This window comes from Diaphorina citri, unplaced genomic scaffold, assembly GCF_000475195.1.
Source record: "Diaphorina citri unplaced genomic scaffold, Diaci psyllid genome assembly version 1.1 scaffold1091, whole genome shotgun sequence".
Classification (NCBI taxonomy): Eukaryota; Metazoa; Arthropoda; class Insecta; order Hemiptera; family Psyllidae; genus Diaphorina; species Diaphorina citri.
In genome coordinates this window covers 19,469-33,223 of record NW_007378520.1, presented here as the reverse complement: position 1 = coordinate 33,223, position 13,755 = coordinate 19,469, and the positions used below count along the sequence as shown (strand labels likewise).

At 44.2% G+C, this 13,755-nt stretch overlaps 1 protein-coding gene across 3 annotated transcripts in view; it reads left to right on the top strand.

The window, feature by feature from the left end:
- The window catches only part of LOC103514151 (complement factor H-like), a 29,432-nt gene that overhangs the window by 648 nt on the left and 15,029 nt on the right, over nucleotides 1-13,755 (top strand). For 2 of the 3 annotated variants that reach the window (XM_026827199.1, XM_026827198.1), the window contains exons 1-8: nucleotides 738-835; nucleotides 8,660-8,727; nucleotides 9,204-9,348; nucleotides 10,102-10,264; nucleotides 10,634-10,808; nucleotides 11,079-11,182; nucleotides 12,006-12,105; nucleotides 12,666-12,854. In XM_026827199.1, the coding sequence (XP_026683000.1) occupies nucleotides 768-835; nucleotides 8,660-8,727; nucleotides 9,204-9,348; nucleotides 10,102-10,264; nucleotides 10,634-10,808; nucleotides 11,079-11,182; nucleotides 12,006-12,105; nucleotides 12,666-12,854 (1,012 nt within the window). In that variant the 5' untranslated portion in view covers nucleotides 738-767. Of the gene's footprint in view, nucleotides 1-95; nucleotides 241-737; nucleotides 836-8,659; nucleotides 8,728-9,203; nucleotides 9,349-10,101; nucleotides 10,265-10,633; nucleotides 10,809-11,078; nucleotides 11,183-12,005; nucleotides 12,106-12,665; nucleotides 12,855-13,755 lie in introns of those variants that run through there. The other variant, XM_026827200.1, reaches the window with a different exon arrangement.

The window sequence follows — 13,755 nt, the reverse complement described above, 5'->3', positions numbered from 1 at the left end:
CCTGATCAGGTCCATCTGATAGTGTGTGTGCTCATCAGGTGTCAGGTATACCTCATAGTGATGGGCTGGACTAACTGATTTTCTTTGTTTTTCAGTCTACTGTCCGTTCCCAGGCTATGTGGAAAATGGCCGGGTGATGCTTGTTGGTAGCATGGGCATCTATGACTATCGCCCCTATGTGAAGAAGATCACTAACAACAAGCAGATCATGTATGAATGCGAGAAGAACTTTGTACTTAGGTATGTATTTATTTAGACATTTTTTTGAGGTTTGGGAATTGTAACTGCTAGGGTCTTATCGTCCCGAAATCGAAGAGAGAAGGAAAGAGGATAGGAGAAAGCCAGCCGTTTCGAGAACGATCATTATCCCTTCAGGATAAAATACACCCGGGGCGGGAATCGAACCCGCGGCCTAGCGCTTGCAAGGCAGACGCGCTACCAACCAAGCTAACAAGGCTGGCATTTAGACACTTTATTGGTTATGAGGGACTTTAAACAGGGAGGACACCAGCCTCAATTCCTTGTATCTTTGTTAAATTTTTATTCTTCTCTGTGCTGCCTCTTTGCGCACAGAGAGGCATAATAAAATACGAATATACCTAGTGATGATACCTATTTCATGGTGCCATACTGCAGGCAATAGTGTACTATGGTGGAAGGTGGTAGGTTATACCTACTAGAAATTTTCGACACTTCCTCCACTCACGTCCTTCGCCCCTCTTTTCACAGCGCGTTGCAAGGTTCTGCCCAAGGTTCCCCGACATGGAATGGTGATAGCCCCTAAAACAGATCACGGCATGCGGGCTCTGTTCAAATGTAAGGACGGGTTTGAGTTGAAAATTTTTTTTTTTTTTTTTTTTTTTTTTTGGGGGGCATTAACTACAGAAAACAATAATAATAAAAAGGAATTTTAAATAATAATTTAATTTTCGAAACTTACATTTAGGTAGGGTTGGTACTTAGGTAGGTAGGTACCTATATCTATTTTACCTTTCTACCTTACCGAATAGGTACCATAACGTGCCTAATAAAATCAGGCAAGTAAAACAAAATCAATAGGTGTTTCTGATATTTCTACCCCTTTTCAGAGCGGGAATGTGAGGACCTCACCAATCCAGGCATGGGAACGGTACACGTTAGCGGCCGCCTATTTTCCGACAAGGCGGTCTACTCATGTGAGCCGGGTTACAATGTGGTCGGGCCCAAGGAGCGTGTGTGTCAAGCTGACGGCAGTTGGTCCGGGCCTACTCCGACCTGTAAACAGAACTGTAAGTACCAGGCGTACAAGGCCGAAAGACGGAGGATATCTTAACTGGCGAATTTAAATGGAAAATCAAATCATGAATTCTTTGTGGTAAAGCAGAGAGCTTCTTCACAACGTTGGTGGGTATCACAAAAGTTGTGGGTGAGATATCACAAAAGCTAGTGTTTCTAAGCAAATAATAAGTTGCTAGGTTTGCTAGTTTGGAGGGTAGAACGTCTCCCTTGTAAGCGCTAAGTAGCGCGGCGGACTTCATCCTAAACAAATTCGGTTCGTTATCAGAACGGCTGACTTTCTATTATCCTGCCCTTCTCTCTTCAATTAAGACGATAAGACCTTCGTTGTTATATTAGGTAGGTACCTACTTTGTTTTAGTTCCATCTGTCATCATCACTTTCTTTTTTACTGCTCTACAAAAAAGGTCATTCCACACTTTTCAGTATTCTGCGGACTACCCCCCGTTATCAACCATGCCCGTGTGAACGCCGCGTCCACACAGACTACGTTCGATATTGGCGCCACAATCCATTACCAGTGTGACAGTCGACATCGATCGACGGCCAGTCAACAATGTGTGGACACACCTTTAGAAGTGACGAACATTATTTCGCGTGGATTCGAGTCCAGTTGTTCTTTGTAAACATTATTGGTCGCGTAGAAGTTTGCTGTCTTTCGGTCCTCGGTGGGGGGTTGTTCTTATTGTGGTTACAGCGGTGCAGTGCGCCACGCCCGACTCCCCCGTCCACGGGAAAGCCATCTACACGTCCACCTCGTACAACTCGGTGGTCAGCTACGAGTGTAACTATGGGTACACGCTGGAGGGGCAGTCGAAACGGCAGTGCGGCGCGGACAAGAAGTGGAGCGGACAGATGCCCAAGTGTCAAGGTAGAATAGAATTGAATAGAACAGGATAGAAATAGAATTAAATACATACGAGTATAAGGGAATAGAATAGAATAGAATAGAGTGGAATTGAATAGAATAGAATCTGATAGAATATGCCCAAGTGGATAAAGCAGTAAGCACACTTTCTGTTTCCATCCTAACTAGGTTGTTTAATAAAAGCATGCATATTGTGTTTCCAACTCGAGTCGGAAGCTTGCTTATAATATGGATGCTGTTGGGGACATATGTGTATTGTGTATAAGGGTTGCTTAATAGAATGATCTAATCTCAGGTTACACTAAGAGGAGATATTTTAATGTCCTCAAAGTAGACACACATCCAATAGATGTTACATGATTATTTCTGTTTTATTAGAATTAGGTATTAACCAACTTTTTTCCCTCTACAAAGTCCTAGACAATTTTGAGCCCAGAACCCTATGTTATATTGCATTAGCTACCAGAGAGTTAAGAAGCCACTTTATTAACACACCTCTGTATGAGCCAAGTTCTTGATTGCCATTATTGAGTGATCCTTGATCAATCAAATCTCAACTCAGCTACAAAAAATAGAACGCGGGGATAACTTTCCTCAATTTACGTTTAATTATCTTGGAGCCATTTTTAGCTAAATCCCCTTTTGGGATGTTAGCAGCATGCATGTTCTGTGCTTAGAATTGTCTGGATTAGCCTTTCTTAAAATTGTCAAATATCTGTGCAAAGAAAATCTTACATGTCTTTATTGTCCAAAATACGATTGGTCAAGAATTGGGCTCAGAAATGTCTAATAGCAAAATTTTAGGTCTAATATCAAAATTGTTCACAAATTTGGGGCAGACCTGTACAGGGACAATTCCGAAGGAGTTCTGCCTCTTTTATGATCTTGAGAATTCTACTTAGGCCAGCCATTCACTATCAGGCAGACCTGATCAGGTGTACCTGTCGTCAGGTCTACCTGATAGTGATTGGCTGGCCGTAGCTGGTCAGTGATCACCCAAGTAATTGACGTTCAAGTTTGCTAGTAGACCTAAAAAAGTTAAAAGTACTCAAAGTCCATATTTCTGCTATCAAAACGACAAAAACTTGAAATGTCCACACCTCGACGCCAAGACAAAATGACCGTGTAAGATTTTCTTTTCCAGAGATTAATTGCGCTCATCCTGGCCCGATTCACAACGGTTGGATCGAAAACATCGAGTCCGGGACCGGATTGGGCGCTAGCCTAATATTCCGTTGCCATAGCAACATGATCATGCTGGGAAACTCGAGCTCGGTGTGCCAGAGCGACGGCACTTGGCGGTACCCACCACCACTTTGCATGGGTACGAAAAACACATTTCATGTCGGCGGCCGGTCACTCTCTGACTGTCTCAGGCCACTCACTATCAGGACAGGCGGACCTGTCGGGTCTACCTGATACCTTGTGAGCACACAAACTATCAGGTAGACCTGACAGGTACGGCTGAAAAGGTCCGCCTGTTAGGTCTACCTAATGAGCAGACACACTATCAAGGTTAGCGCGGTGGACTTCGGATCTGGAGGTTGGTGGTTCGAGTCCAAGTAAAGTCATAAAATTTAGCGTAGTGCATTAAGCAGGGAATGACATTTGTGACAAGCATTATTTATGCTCAACACAATTAAAATTCCTTCCTCCTCCTTCTTAGACCTGCCGCAGGCCGCAGGGACGCCACAGGCTGGATGCTCCAAATATTGGGAGTCTGGTCTACAGTAAGCTCGAGGGCGAAGGGGGTGGGGCGAGGGGTAAATACGGCCCTGATTCCTCTTCTTCTTCTTTTCGCCTTTTCCCGTGTACAGACGGGATCGGCGTTTTTCGTCTGCCTCTCGATCAGCCCTAACTAGGATGATTGCTTTGGACTGACATTTGGTTTTGGTTACAAATTTTACGAGTGGATGCCTTCGCACTCAACTTTTGCTATTTCTTAGGGAAATTCAGGCTGGTATACTCCCTGTTTAAAGTCCCCCAGCCAAACTGAGCTGGTCTACTCCCTGTTTAACATCTTCCAGCCAGACGGCCCTGATTCCTGTCCCCTAATAATATATTTAATCTTTGTTTCCAAATATTTTACAGGGTCAGAAGTGTCTGCGCAAGTGTTCGTCAGATGAAGACTGTAAGAGCAAGAAGAAAAAGTGCTTGTGCGACGGATCCTGTGGCATGTCTTGTATCAAGCCAGGTGAGTAGCGGACTGAGTAGCTATGTAGGGTAAAAAAGCAACCTAACCTAACCAAACCTAACCTAACCTAACTTAACCTAACCTAACCTTGCTTCAGATACGGTCCTGTTTCAGATGTTAAGGGAAGAAATGGGATGACTCTAAAGAGGCTGAGGGTTTTACCTGATTTCAAAGTCAAGGGCTCGGAATGAAGGGTGAAAAGGGAAGAAGAAGGTGAAAGGTGAGGAAGAGGGTGAAAAGGAAGTGGATGGTTATGTTGACCTACATTATTTATTTATGTTTTATTCATGCTCTTTCTCTCTCTCACCCAGCTTTCTATCTCTCTTTCTTTTTTTATCTTTCTCTCCCCCCTCTCTCCTTCTCTCAGTTTTCTCTCTTAACCCTCTTTCATCTCTCTCCCCCTCTCTCTCCCTCTCATTCTCGCTTTCATCTCTCTTTCTTTCTCTCTCTTGACCTGCAGCTTCATATTTCCACGTGCACATGGGTACGAAAAACACATTTCATGTCGGCGGCCGGTCACTCTCTGACTGTCTCAGGCCACTCACTGTCAGGACAGGCGGACCTGTGGGGTCTACCTGATACCTGATGAGCTCACAAACTATCAGGTAGTCCTGACAGGTACACGGCTGAAAAGGTCCGCCTGTTAGGTCTACCTAATGAGCAGACACACTATCAGGTGTTCCTTTCAGGTCTACCTGATAGTGAGTGACTGGCCTTAGACCAGGTCTGTTGGAACGTGTGTGGCAGACAAAACTTGAGACCGCGGTCTGTCAGACGGTCTGAGGGTGAGTGGCCGGCATTACAAAACAGCAGCCTTACGAGTCTAGTCAGCATGTCTGCCTTGTAAAATTCCCCGCCCGGGGTGAACTTTATTCCAAACAGATAAGGTTCGACCTTGGAACGGCTGGATTTCTCCTATCCTGTCCTCCTTCTCCCTTCGATTTCGGGACGATAAGGCCCGTCGTACATTGAAAACGTAGTCGTGCGACTTTTAGGAGCTCGTAGTCGTCTGAAAAACCCCACTAAAAGTCGCGCGACTACGCTTCTAATATGCGACGGCCCCAATATCTCAGTTGTCAATGTTCTGATAAACTTTTTCAAGCTTTCATAAGAAGGTCGTTCTTGTTGTTTTACTTTTTTTAGCAACTCTTTATGGATTCTTTGTCTTTTTATTTCCGCACAGCTCCCTGTGTAGTCCCTGCTATATCCCACGGCAAAGTGTCTCTCCTGAAAGACGAGTCTATCAATATTACGGCTTTCAATTCTACGCCAGTGTCCTATACAGGTAAGAGAACCAAATCCATAAAGAAAAAATTAGAATGGAAAATTTGTACTTTGTTTATTCTGCTCGAATAGGAGAAACCTTCCTCTTCTTTTTCTTCGGCTTTTCCCGTGTTCAGACGAAGTCGGCGTTTTGTCAGCCTCCCGATCAGCCCTAGTTAGGGAGATTTCTTTGGGCTGACGTATTTTGATTTTGACTACACATATTTTACGAGTGGATACCCTTTACACTAAAACCTTGGTTATTTCTTTAGTAAAGGAAATTCAGGCTGACATCCTCCCTGTTTAAAGTCCCCCAGCCCGACAAACACGGCCCCCAGATTGTATGGAAGCCCGATTGTATTGTATTATAAACTATCCCATCTGGGATTTTGAATAAATTAATCTTAAATCTATTCACAGGGGATCTCACCTCACAGCAGCTTCTCCTGAGCAAGGCCAACGAGCCCCTACCTGATAGTGAGTGACTGGCCTTAGACCAGGTCTGTTGGAACGTGTGTGGCAGACAAAACTTGAGACCGCGGTCTGTCAGACGGTATGAGTGTGAGTGGTCGGCATTAGAATAGAAAACAGCAGCCTTGCGGGTCTAGTCAGCATGTCTGCCTTGTAAAATTCCCCGCCCGGGGCGAACTTTATTCCAAACAATTAAGGTTCGACCTTGGAACGGCTGGATTTCTCCTATCTTGTCCTCCTTCTCCCTTCGATTTCGGGACGATAAAGTCCGTCGTACATTGAAAACGTAGTCGTGCGACTTTTAGGAGCTCGTAGTCGTCTGAAAAACCCCACTTAAAGTCGCGCGACTACGCTTCTAATATGCAACGGGCCCAAGATCTCAGTTGTCAATGTTCTGATAAACTTTTTCAAGCTTTCATAAGAAGGGCGTTCTGGTTGTTTAACTTTTTTAGCAACTCTTTATGGATTCTTTGTCTTTTTATTTCCGCACAGCTCCCTGTGTAGTCCCAGCAATATCCCACGGCAAAGTATCTCTCCTGAAAGACGAGTCTATCAATATTACGGCTTTCAATTCAACGCCAGTGTCATATACAGGTAAGAGAACCAAATCCATAAAGAAATTAGAATGGAAAATTTGTACTTTGCTTATTCTGCTTGAATAGGAGAAACCTTCCTCTTCTTTTTCTTCGGCTTTTCCCGTGTTCAGACGAAGTCGGCGTTTTGTCAGCCTCCCGATCAGCCCTAGTTAGGGAGATTTCTTTGGGCTGACATATTTTGATTTTGACTACACATATTTTACGAGTGGATACCCTTCACACTAAAACCTTGGCTATTTCTTTAGTAAAGGAAATTCAGGCTGATATCCTCCCTGTTTAAAGTCCCCCAGCCCGACAAACACGGCCCCCAGATTGTATTGAAGCCCGATTGTAATGTATTATAAACTATCCCATCTGGGATTTTGAATAAATTAATCTTAAATCTATTCACAGGTGATCTCACCTCTCAGCAGCTTCTCCTGAGCAAGGCCAACGAGCCTACCATGGTGCAACACGGGGAACAACTAGGGGTCTATTGCGAGAATATGTACGAGCCAGCGCCCAGTGTGAATAACACGCCCGTGCAGTGTTCCAACGGGACTTGGACCCACATACCCAAATGTCAACCCGGTGAGTTATCATCGGTGCAAGGCTCTTGTCACCTCACCTTCTAAGAGGTTTGCCAAAGCACATTCCATGGTGATTACCCACAGAAACCCATGTATTAAAACACCTCCCTTAACATGAGAGACAGACTCTTTAATTTTTGGATTTTTTTTTCATAAAACAAGTAGTAAAATCTCACTCAGAGGCATAAGTGTCCCGTGGCAGCAAGTGTGGTGGGCCATTACACCCAAAGAGTGAAAAATCACCTCTGTGCTGACCAGTGTGACCCCGGCTTTGTCACCAAGGGCTTTCAGTCGGCCCGGTGTCATGCTAAGGACAGCCAAAATACAGCCACCTGGTTCGGCCCGGACATTTCCTGCGATCGTAAGTGATATGAGGGTCCTATACACATAAATGCCAGTAGGCTGGTTTAGGTTTTTGTGTGAGTATGTGCCATTTATGTGTCCGCCTCTGTGGCTGAGTGGTCAAGGGCACTGACTCTCAACCTGGAGGTGCGTGTGTGGTTTATGTGAGTAGAATAGAATATAATTGAATAGAATAGAATATACCTTGTTTATCCTGTTGGAATAGGACTGAAAAGACCCTTTACCACCGTAATCTAAGGCCAGCCACTCACTATCAGGTGAGCTTGATCAGGTCCGCCTGTCAGGACTACCTAATAGTGTGTCTGCTCATCAGGTATCAGGTAGACCTAACAGGCGGACCTGATCAGGTGTACCTGTCAGGTCTACCTGATAGTGAGTAGGCGGGTTGCTCGTCGCCGAATAGAGGTTAAACTCCCGTCACTAAAACCCCTTAAAAAAGAGTGATGTTAAGTCTCTGCCCTACTAGAAAGTCAATTTGAGCAGTGCGCAAAATTTTTGTAGTTTGAAATTCTACTCTATGTGTGCAATTTCAGCAAAATCCTGTGGTGACCCGCCCACCATTGCGCACGGCAGTCACGAAGGCTCCTGCTACACGGTAGGATGCAAAGTAAACTACACGTGTGAGGTCGGCTTTCAAATTACCGGTAAATCCGAACATACCTGCCTCGTGGATGGCAACTGGTACCCGAAGGAGCTGCCCGTATGTTTGCGTAAGTATCTAAGCTTGCGTGAATTCGCGGAAGAACATAGCTTAGAAGCGTAATTATTCAAATCTAGTAGTATTTTTCTCATGTTATTTTATTATTATTTTTTTTATCTATAGCTCGAACCCGCAAGAAATCGTGCGGCTATAATGTCACCGAACTCATTAAGGTGTGTCCAAACCGAGACGACCGGAACGACGTATCGACGGTCGGTCTGTATCGATAGACGAGGCGAATCCATGTTGTCGAGGCAGTGTTGACGGTTCAGTCGACATCGATCGACGGCCAGTCAACAATGTGTGGACACACCTTTAGAAGTGACGAACATTATTTCGCGTGGATTCGAGTCCAGTCCAGAGGGGCGAGAACACCACCCTGTGCCAGTACGGAGAATGGGTGGGAGCTTCAGCTACGTGCATAGAAGGTAAGAGGCAAATCAGGTCCTCTAAGGCCAGCCATGGTCTGAAAGTGAGTGGCTGTCCCAAAGTGTCTGTAGATGATAAGGGTAGGCCAGGTCAAGTAGACTGACAACGTAGAACGTCGAAATTTCGCTTGGGCCGCGCTACCTTAGGCCAGCCACTCACTATCAGGTAGACCTGACAGGTACACCTGATAGTGGCTGGTCTTACGGTTTAGGATAAAGTTCGTCCTGGGCTACCGCGACGGCGCGACCCCGTAACCTTGCGCTTAAAATAAGGCAGATACCCTGCAAGCTAACTAGGTTAACTTTTCCATATTTTCGGAGTCTGGCCTACAATAAAGGAGAGCCCTCCCCCCCCCTAAATACAGTCCTGGTTTGATTACAAATAGTCACAAAAAGGGAAAAGTTACCTTCAGAAAGTTATCAGATCTTCAATCAAGTAGGTACCTCTTCTAACTATTTTGTTTGTGTTGTTTCAGTTTACTGTCCGTTCCCGGGCTATGTGGAGAATGGCCGTGTTATGCTTGTTGGTAGCATGGGCATCTATGACTATCGCCCGTATGTGAAGAAGATCACTAACAACAAGCAGATCATGTATGAATGCGAGAAGAACTTTGTACTCAGGTATGTGTATGTAGATAGGAATTTACTTATTTAGACACTTTATTTACGAAGATGGAGTGTCCTGGTGGGGATGAAGAGACGTGTCATAAGAGTGGTCCCCGTTCGATCAAAGAAGAGAAGAGACTTTAGTGTTCGACTGAATTTTTAATAAATCTCAGATTTAACGTTTTTTCCTTTATTGGTTCTGGAGGTTAGGATCGAAGTAACGGAGGTATCGAGGAAGACCCAGGAGAGGAGACTGCAGTGGTATGGACATGTTTAAAGAAGAGATGAGAGCTACGTAGAGAAAAGAGTTGAGAGAATGGAAGTGAGGGGGAGAAAAGGGCGAGGAAGGCCGAAGAAAAGACGGAAGGATTGTGTGAATCAAGACTTCAGTGAGAAAAAATTAACTGGGCATGAGGTACACAATACGGCTACTTGGAAGAGACTGACAAGAAACGCCGACCCTATTTAAGTTGGAAAAGGCTAAGAGACTTGAGGCTAGGTTGAGTTGGAGATGGTAAATGGGGAGTTAGCCAGCTTAGTTTGGCTGAGAGACTAACAGGGAGTAGATCAGCTTAGTTTGTACATATTTCTGGACATGGTCTTCAATTGACTGGAGTGAATGAAGACCATGTCCAGAAATATGTATGATATTGTACTTGACCATTATCTCAAACTAAACAAAACAGCTTAGTTTGGTTGGGCGACTTTAAACAGGGAGGCCACCAGCCTCAATTCCTTGTATCTTTGTTAAATTCTCTATCTTTTCAGCTCTGGACCCCCAGGAGCGACCTGTATTGGGGGCCATTGGAGCCCCTCGGAGCTACCCAAGTGTACCCCGGGACAGCACCCGAGGATTCGAAGCAAGAGGGAGGCCCGGCTGAGGCGACTGAGGAGACGAAACAAGCGGGCCCTGTCTGGACAGAACAGTCAGGTGAGTAGGGCCGTCCACGGGGGGGGTTTCATTAGGGCCCTGGTCCATTTGCCCCGGGCCAAAGGCAGGCTCTTATCCAGGGAGGGAGGGGGGGGGATAATTTAAGAGGTTTGACAGGGAACTGTAACTGCTAAGGTCTTATGGTCTCGAAATTGAAGAGAAGGAAGACAGGATAGGAGAAAGCCAGGCATTCCGAGAACTAACCTTATCCGTTTAGGATAAATCCGGCTCGGGCGGGAATTTAACCCGCGACCTAGCGATCACAAGGCGGACGCACTACTCTCCAAGCTAATTAGACTTAAGCTTCGTTAAAAAAAAAAAAAGCCTGAGTGACGTCACACTGACCCCTATCTTGTTTCTGATCTCTAGGCCATGAGAAAGCAGATGACCAAATCCGACAAGGACAAGGACAAGAACAACGCTATCGATACCAAGGATGGAAGACGGAATCAGCAGACTGAAGAGGAAGACATTCTGATGGGAGCTATTGGACCGACGGGAAAGAAGGGGAAGAACGGGAAGAAGAAGTTTGGCCGGAAGAAAAGTAAGAGGTCATTTCTATTGAGAGATTTCCTTCATGTTTTATTTTTACTGTAGAAGCTTTTGGATTTTGTCCTGATGGGATAATGTTCGTTCTCGGTACGGATCTTCTTCTATCCTGTTTTCCTTCTCTCTTCGATTTTGGGACGATAAGACCTTAGCAGTTACAGTTCCCTCTCCCTCTTAAAAAAAAACCTCTTAAAAAATAATAATAAATAATAATAATAAAAAAAGTAAAACAAACAATATCTCTATCAAACAATTTCTTCCTCAGGTACACCGTGTGAGGAGATTCCAGATGAACCTCAGATCGAGATTATAATTGAGAAGCCTGGCAAGGATGATAATGTTACCTATAGCAATGGCGTTGTGGTCAAGGTGAGCTAGAGAGCGCGAGGTCGCGGGTTCGATTCTAAAGTCACTAGATGGTCTTTGGAAAACCCTAATACCCTAGTAGTAAAAGCAATGGAACTTTATTACCCTAGTAACTTAGGATGGATTTCACCAATATTTTTTCATTTCCTAGGAGTCCTGTTATCCTGTTAAACTGAGAGCCGGTTAAGTTTCATTTGATTTGTATAGAGGCTTAACAGGCTATTGGCTTGGCTATTATTGGCTATTTTTTTTTTTTTTCATAATTTATTTAAAAGGGGCACGACTTCGAATGTCATTAGCCCCTTATTGGCTAAAAAGAAGAAAGAAGATCTGTGAAATCCACCATTATTAGAAGTTAGCGGGCTTGCCTTGTAACAGCTAGGTCCCGGGTTCCATTCCCGTCCGTCTTTCCTTTTTTAGTCACCGATTTTGATCTTTGAGGATCCTCTCTACCACGCTTTTTTATCATCATACATACTTCAAACCTCTTTAAATAAGGCCCAATGTGATAGGAGTCCTGTTAACCCTTTCGCTGAGAGCCGGTTAAGTTTTATTTGATTTGTATAGAGGCTCAACAGGCTATTGGCTTGGCTATTATTGGCTAAAAAGAAGATCTGTGAAACCCACCATTATTAGAAGTTAGCGCGCTTGCCTTTTAACAGCTAGGTCCCGGGTTCCATTCCCGTCCGTCCTTCCTTTTTTAGTCACCGATTTTGATATTTGAGGATCCTCTCTATTACGCTTTTTTATCATCATATATACTAACCTCTTTGATAGGTATTGTTGGCCCAATTTGAGAGGTGGTATTGTTGTGATTTGTTTTCAGATTAACTGTTCGGAAGGCTACCAGTCGAATCTCGGTACAGACGAGGCTGCTAAATGTATGCGGGGCCGCTGGAAACCTGTCAAACCTGCGTGCGTCATACGTGAGTGTCACAGTAAAACCAACAAAATTCATTGATTGATTTCAAATAAATTACTCTTTCTAGGCTGATTTCCTTTCTAGGATGAATTATTTACACAATCAAACTCAACAAAGAAATGCAACAAAAAAAGTCAAATGTCAAGTTGCTTTGCCTACCTGATAGTTTGTGTGCTCAGGTCTACCTGATAGTTTGTGTGCTCATCACTCTCATCAGGTATCAGGTAGACCTGACAGACGGACCTTTTCAGCCGTACCTGTCTAGGTACCTGATAGTGTGTGCTCATCAGGTGTCAGTTATATCTGATCAGGTGTACCTGTCAGGTTTACCTGATAGTGAGTGGCTGGCCTCGGACTATGAGGGGAAAATAAGAAGAGTAGGTATTTAAAAAATGAATCGAATGACCGCAATTTGGATGTGTGAGGGTGATCGAATGACCGCAATTTGGATGCAACCTTTTTGTACCTGTGCTCCCTGACCGCAGGTTGGATGCAGCCGGCCTAAGTTTAACCAATTGGTCCCGACCATTCAGTGATTTCTTTCCACCCTTGTGTTGTGTTTAGCTCCGTGTGTTGTCCCACTTCTGAGTCACGGGTCCTATGTTCTGCCCTCGAATGCGTCCGATGTGGAAATCCAACATAACGAAACCATACACGCCAGCTGTATTGAGGGCTTCATTATACAGGGTCCGCCTAGTCTGAGCTGCTCGTTTGGTCAATGGACGGCGCCCAGCTTACCCGAGTGTTTTCCCGGTAAGTTTTGGAACCGAACAAAGTGAGTTCCTGCTTTTGTGGTCTAGTAGTTAAGACGCTCTATTGGTAAGCAGGAAGGTTTTCTTTTTTCCAAAGACGTTTGATAGATTTTGATGGATGCCTCGGTAACTTTGTGAAGATCCATATTGATACCTGTGAAGTTGTTTGTTGTTTGACAGAGTTAACAGCAGTTATGTAACTGTAACAAGGGAGGTCTTATTGTCCTGAAGTTGAAGAGAGAGAGAGAACAAAGAGGTAAGGAGAAATCCAGCCGTTCCGAGAACAATTCAGAACGAACGTTATCGGTCTAGGATGAAATTTACCATGTGGAGGAATCGAACCCGCCTTCCTGCCTTGGAGACGATTTCTGTCTTTCGCTATAACTCCTCTGCAGTGTCTATACCAATTTGTCTACAAATAAAAATTGTATTCTAACACTCGTATTTATGAACAAGAATGATCGTTCTTAGATCAGTCTCAAGTCAAAATTGACCAATCAAAAGCCTTGAGACTATGCTTAGCACGAACTTAAGAGCCAGCATTTTGTTCATAAAATTGGATTCTAATTATCCCTCAAAGGGTAGGATAGTCTTTTTCTCCTAAAAAGAGGGTCCTAAATTTCTCAACTAAAATTCTTTTTTCTCCTCTCCAGCGAGAAATCCAGCCGTTCCGAGAACAATTCAGAACGAACGTTATCGGTCTAGGATGAAATTTACCATGTGGAGGAATCGAACCCGCCTTCATGCCTTGGAGACGATTTCTTTCTTTCGCTATAACTCCTCTGCAGTGTCTATACCAATTTGTCTACAGATAAAAATTGGATTCTAAATATCCCTCAAAGGGTAGGATAGTCTTTTTCTCTCCTAAAAAGAGGGTCCGAAATTTCTCAACTAAAATTCTT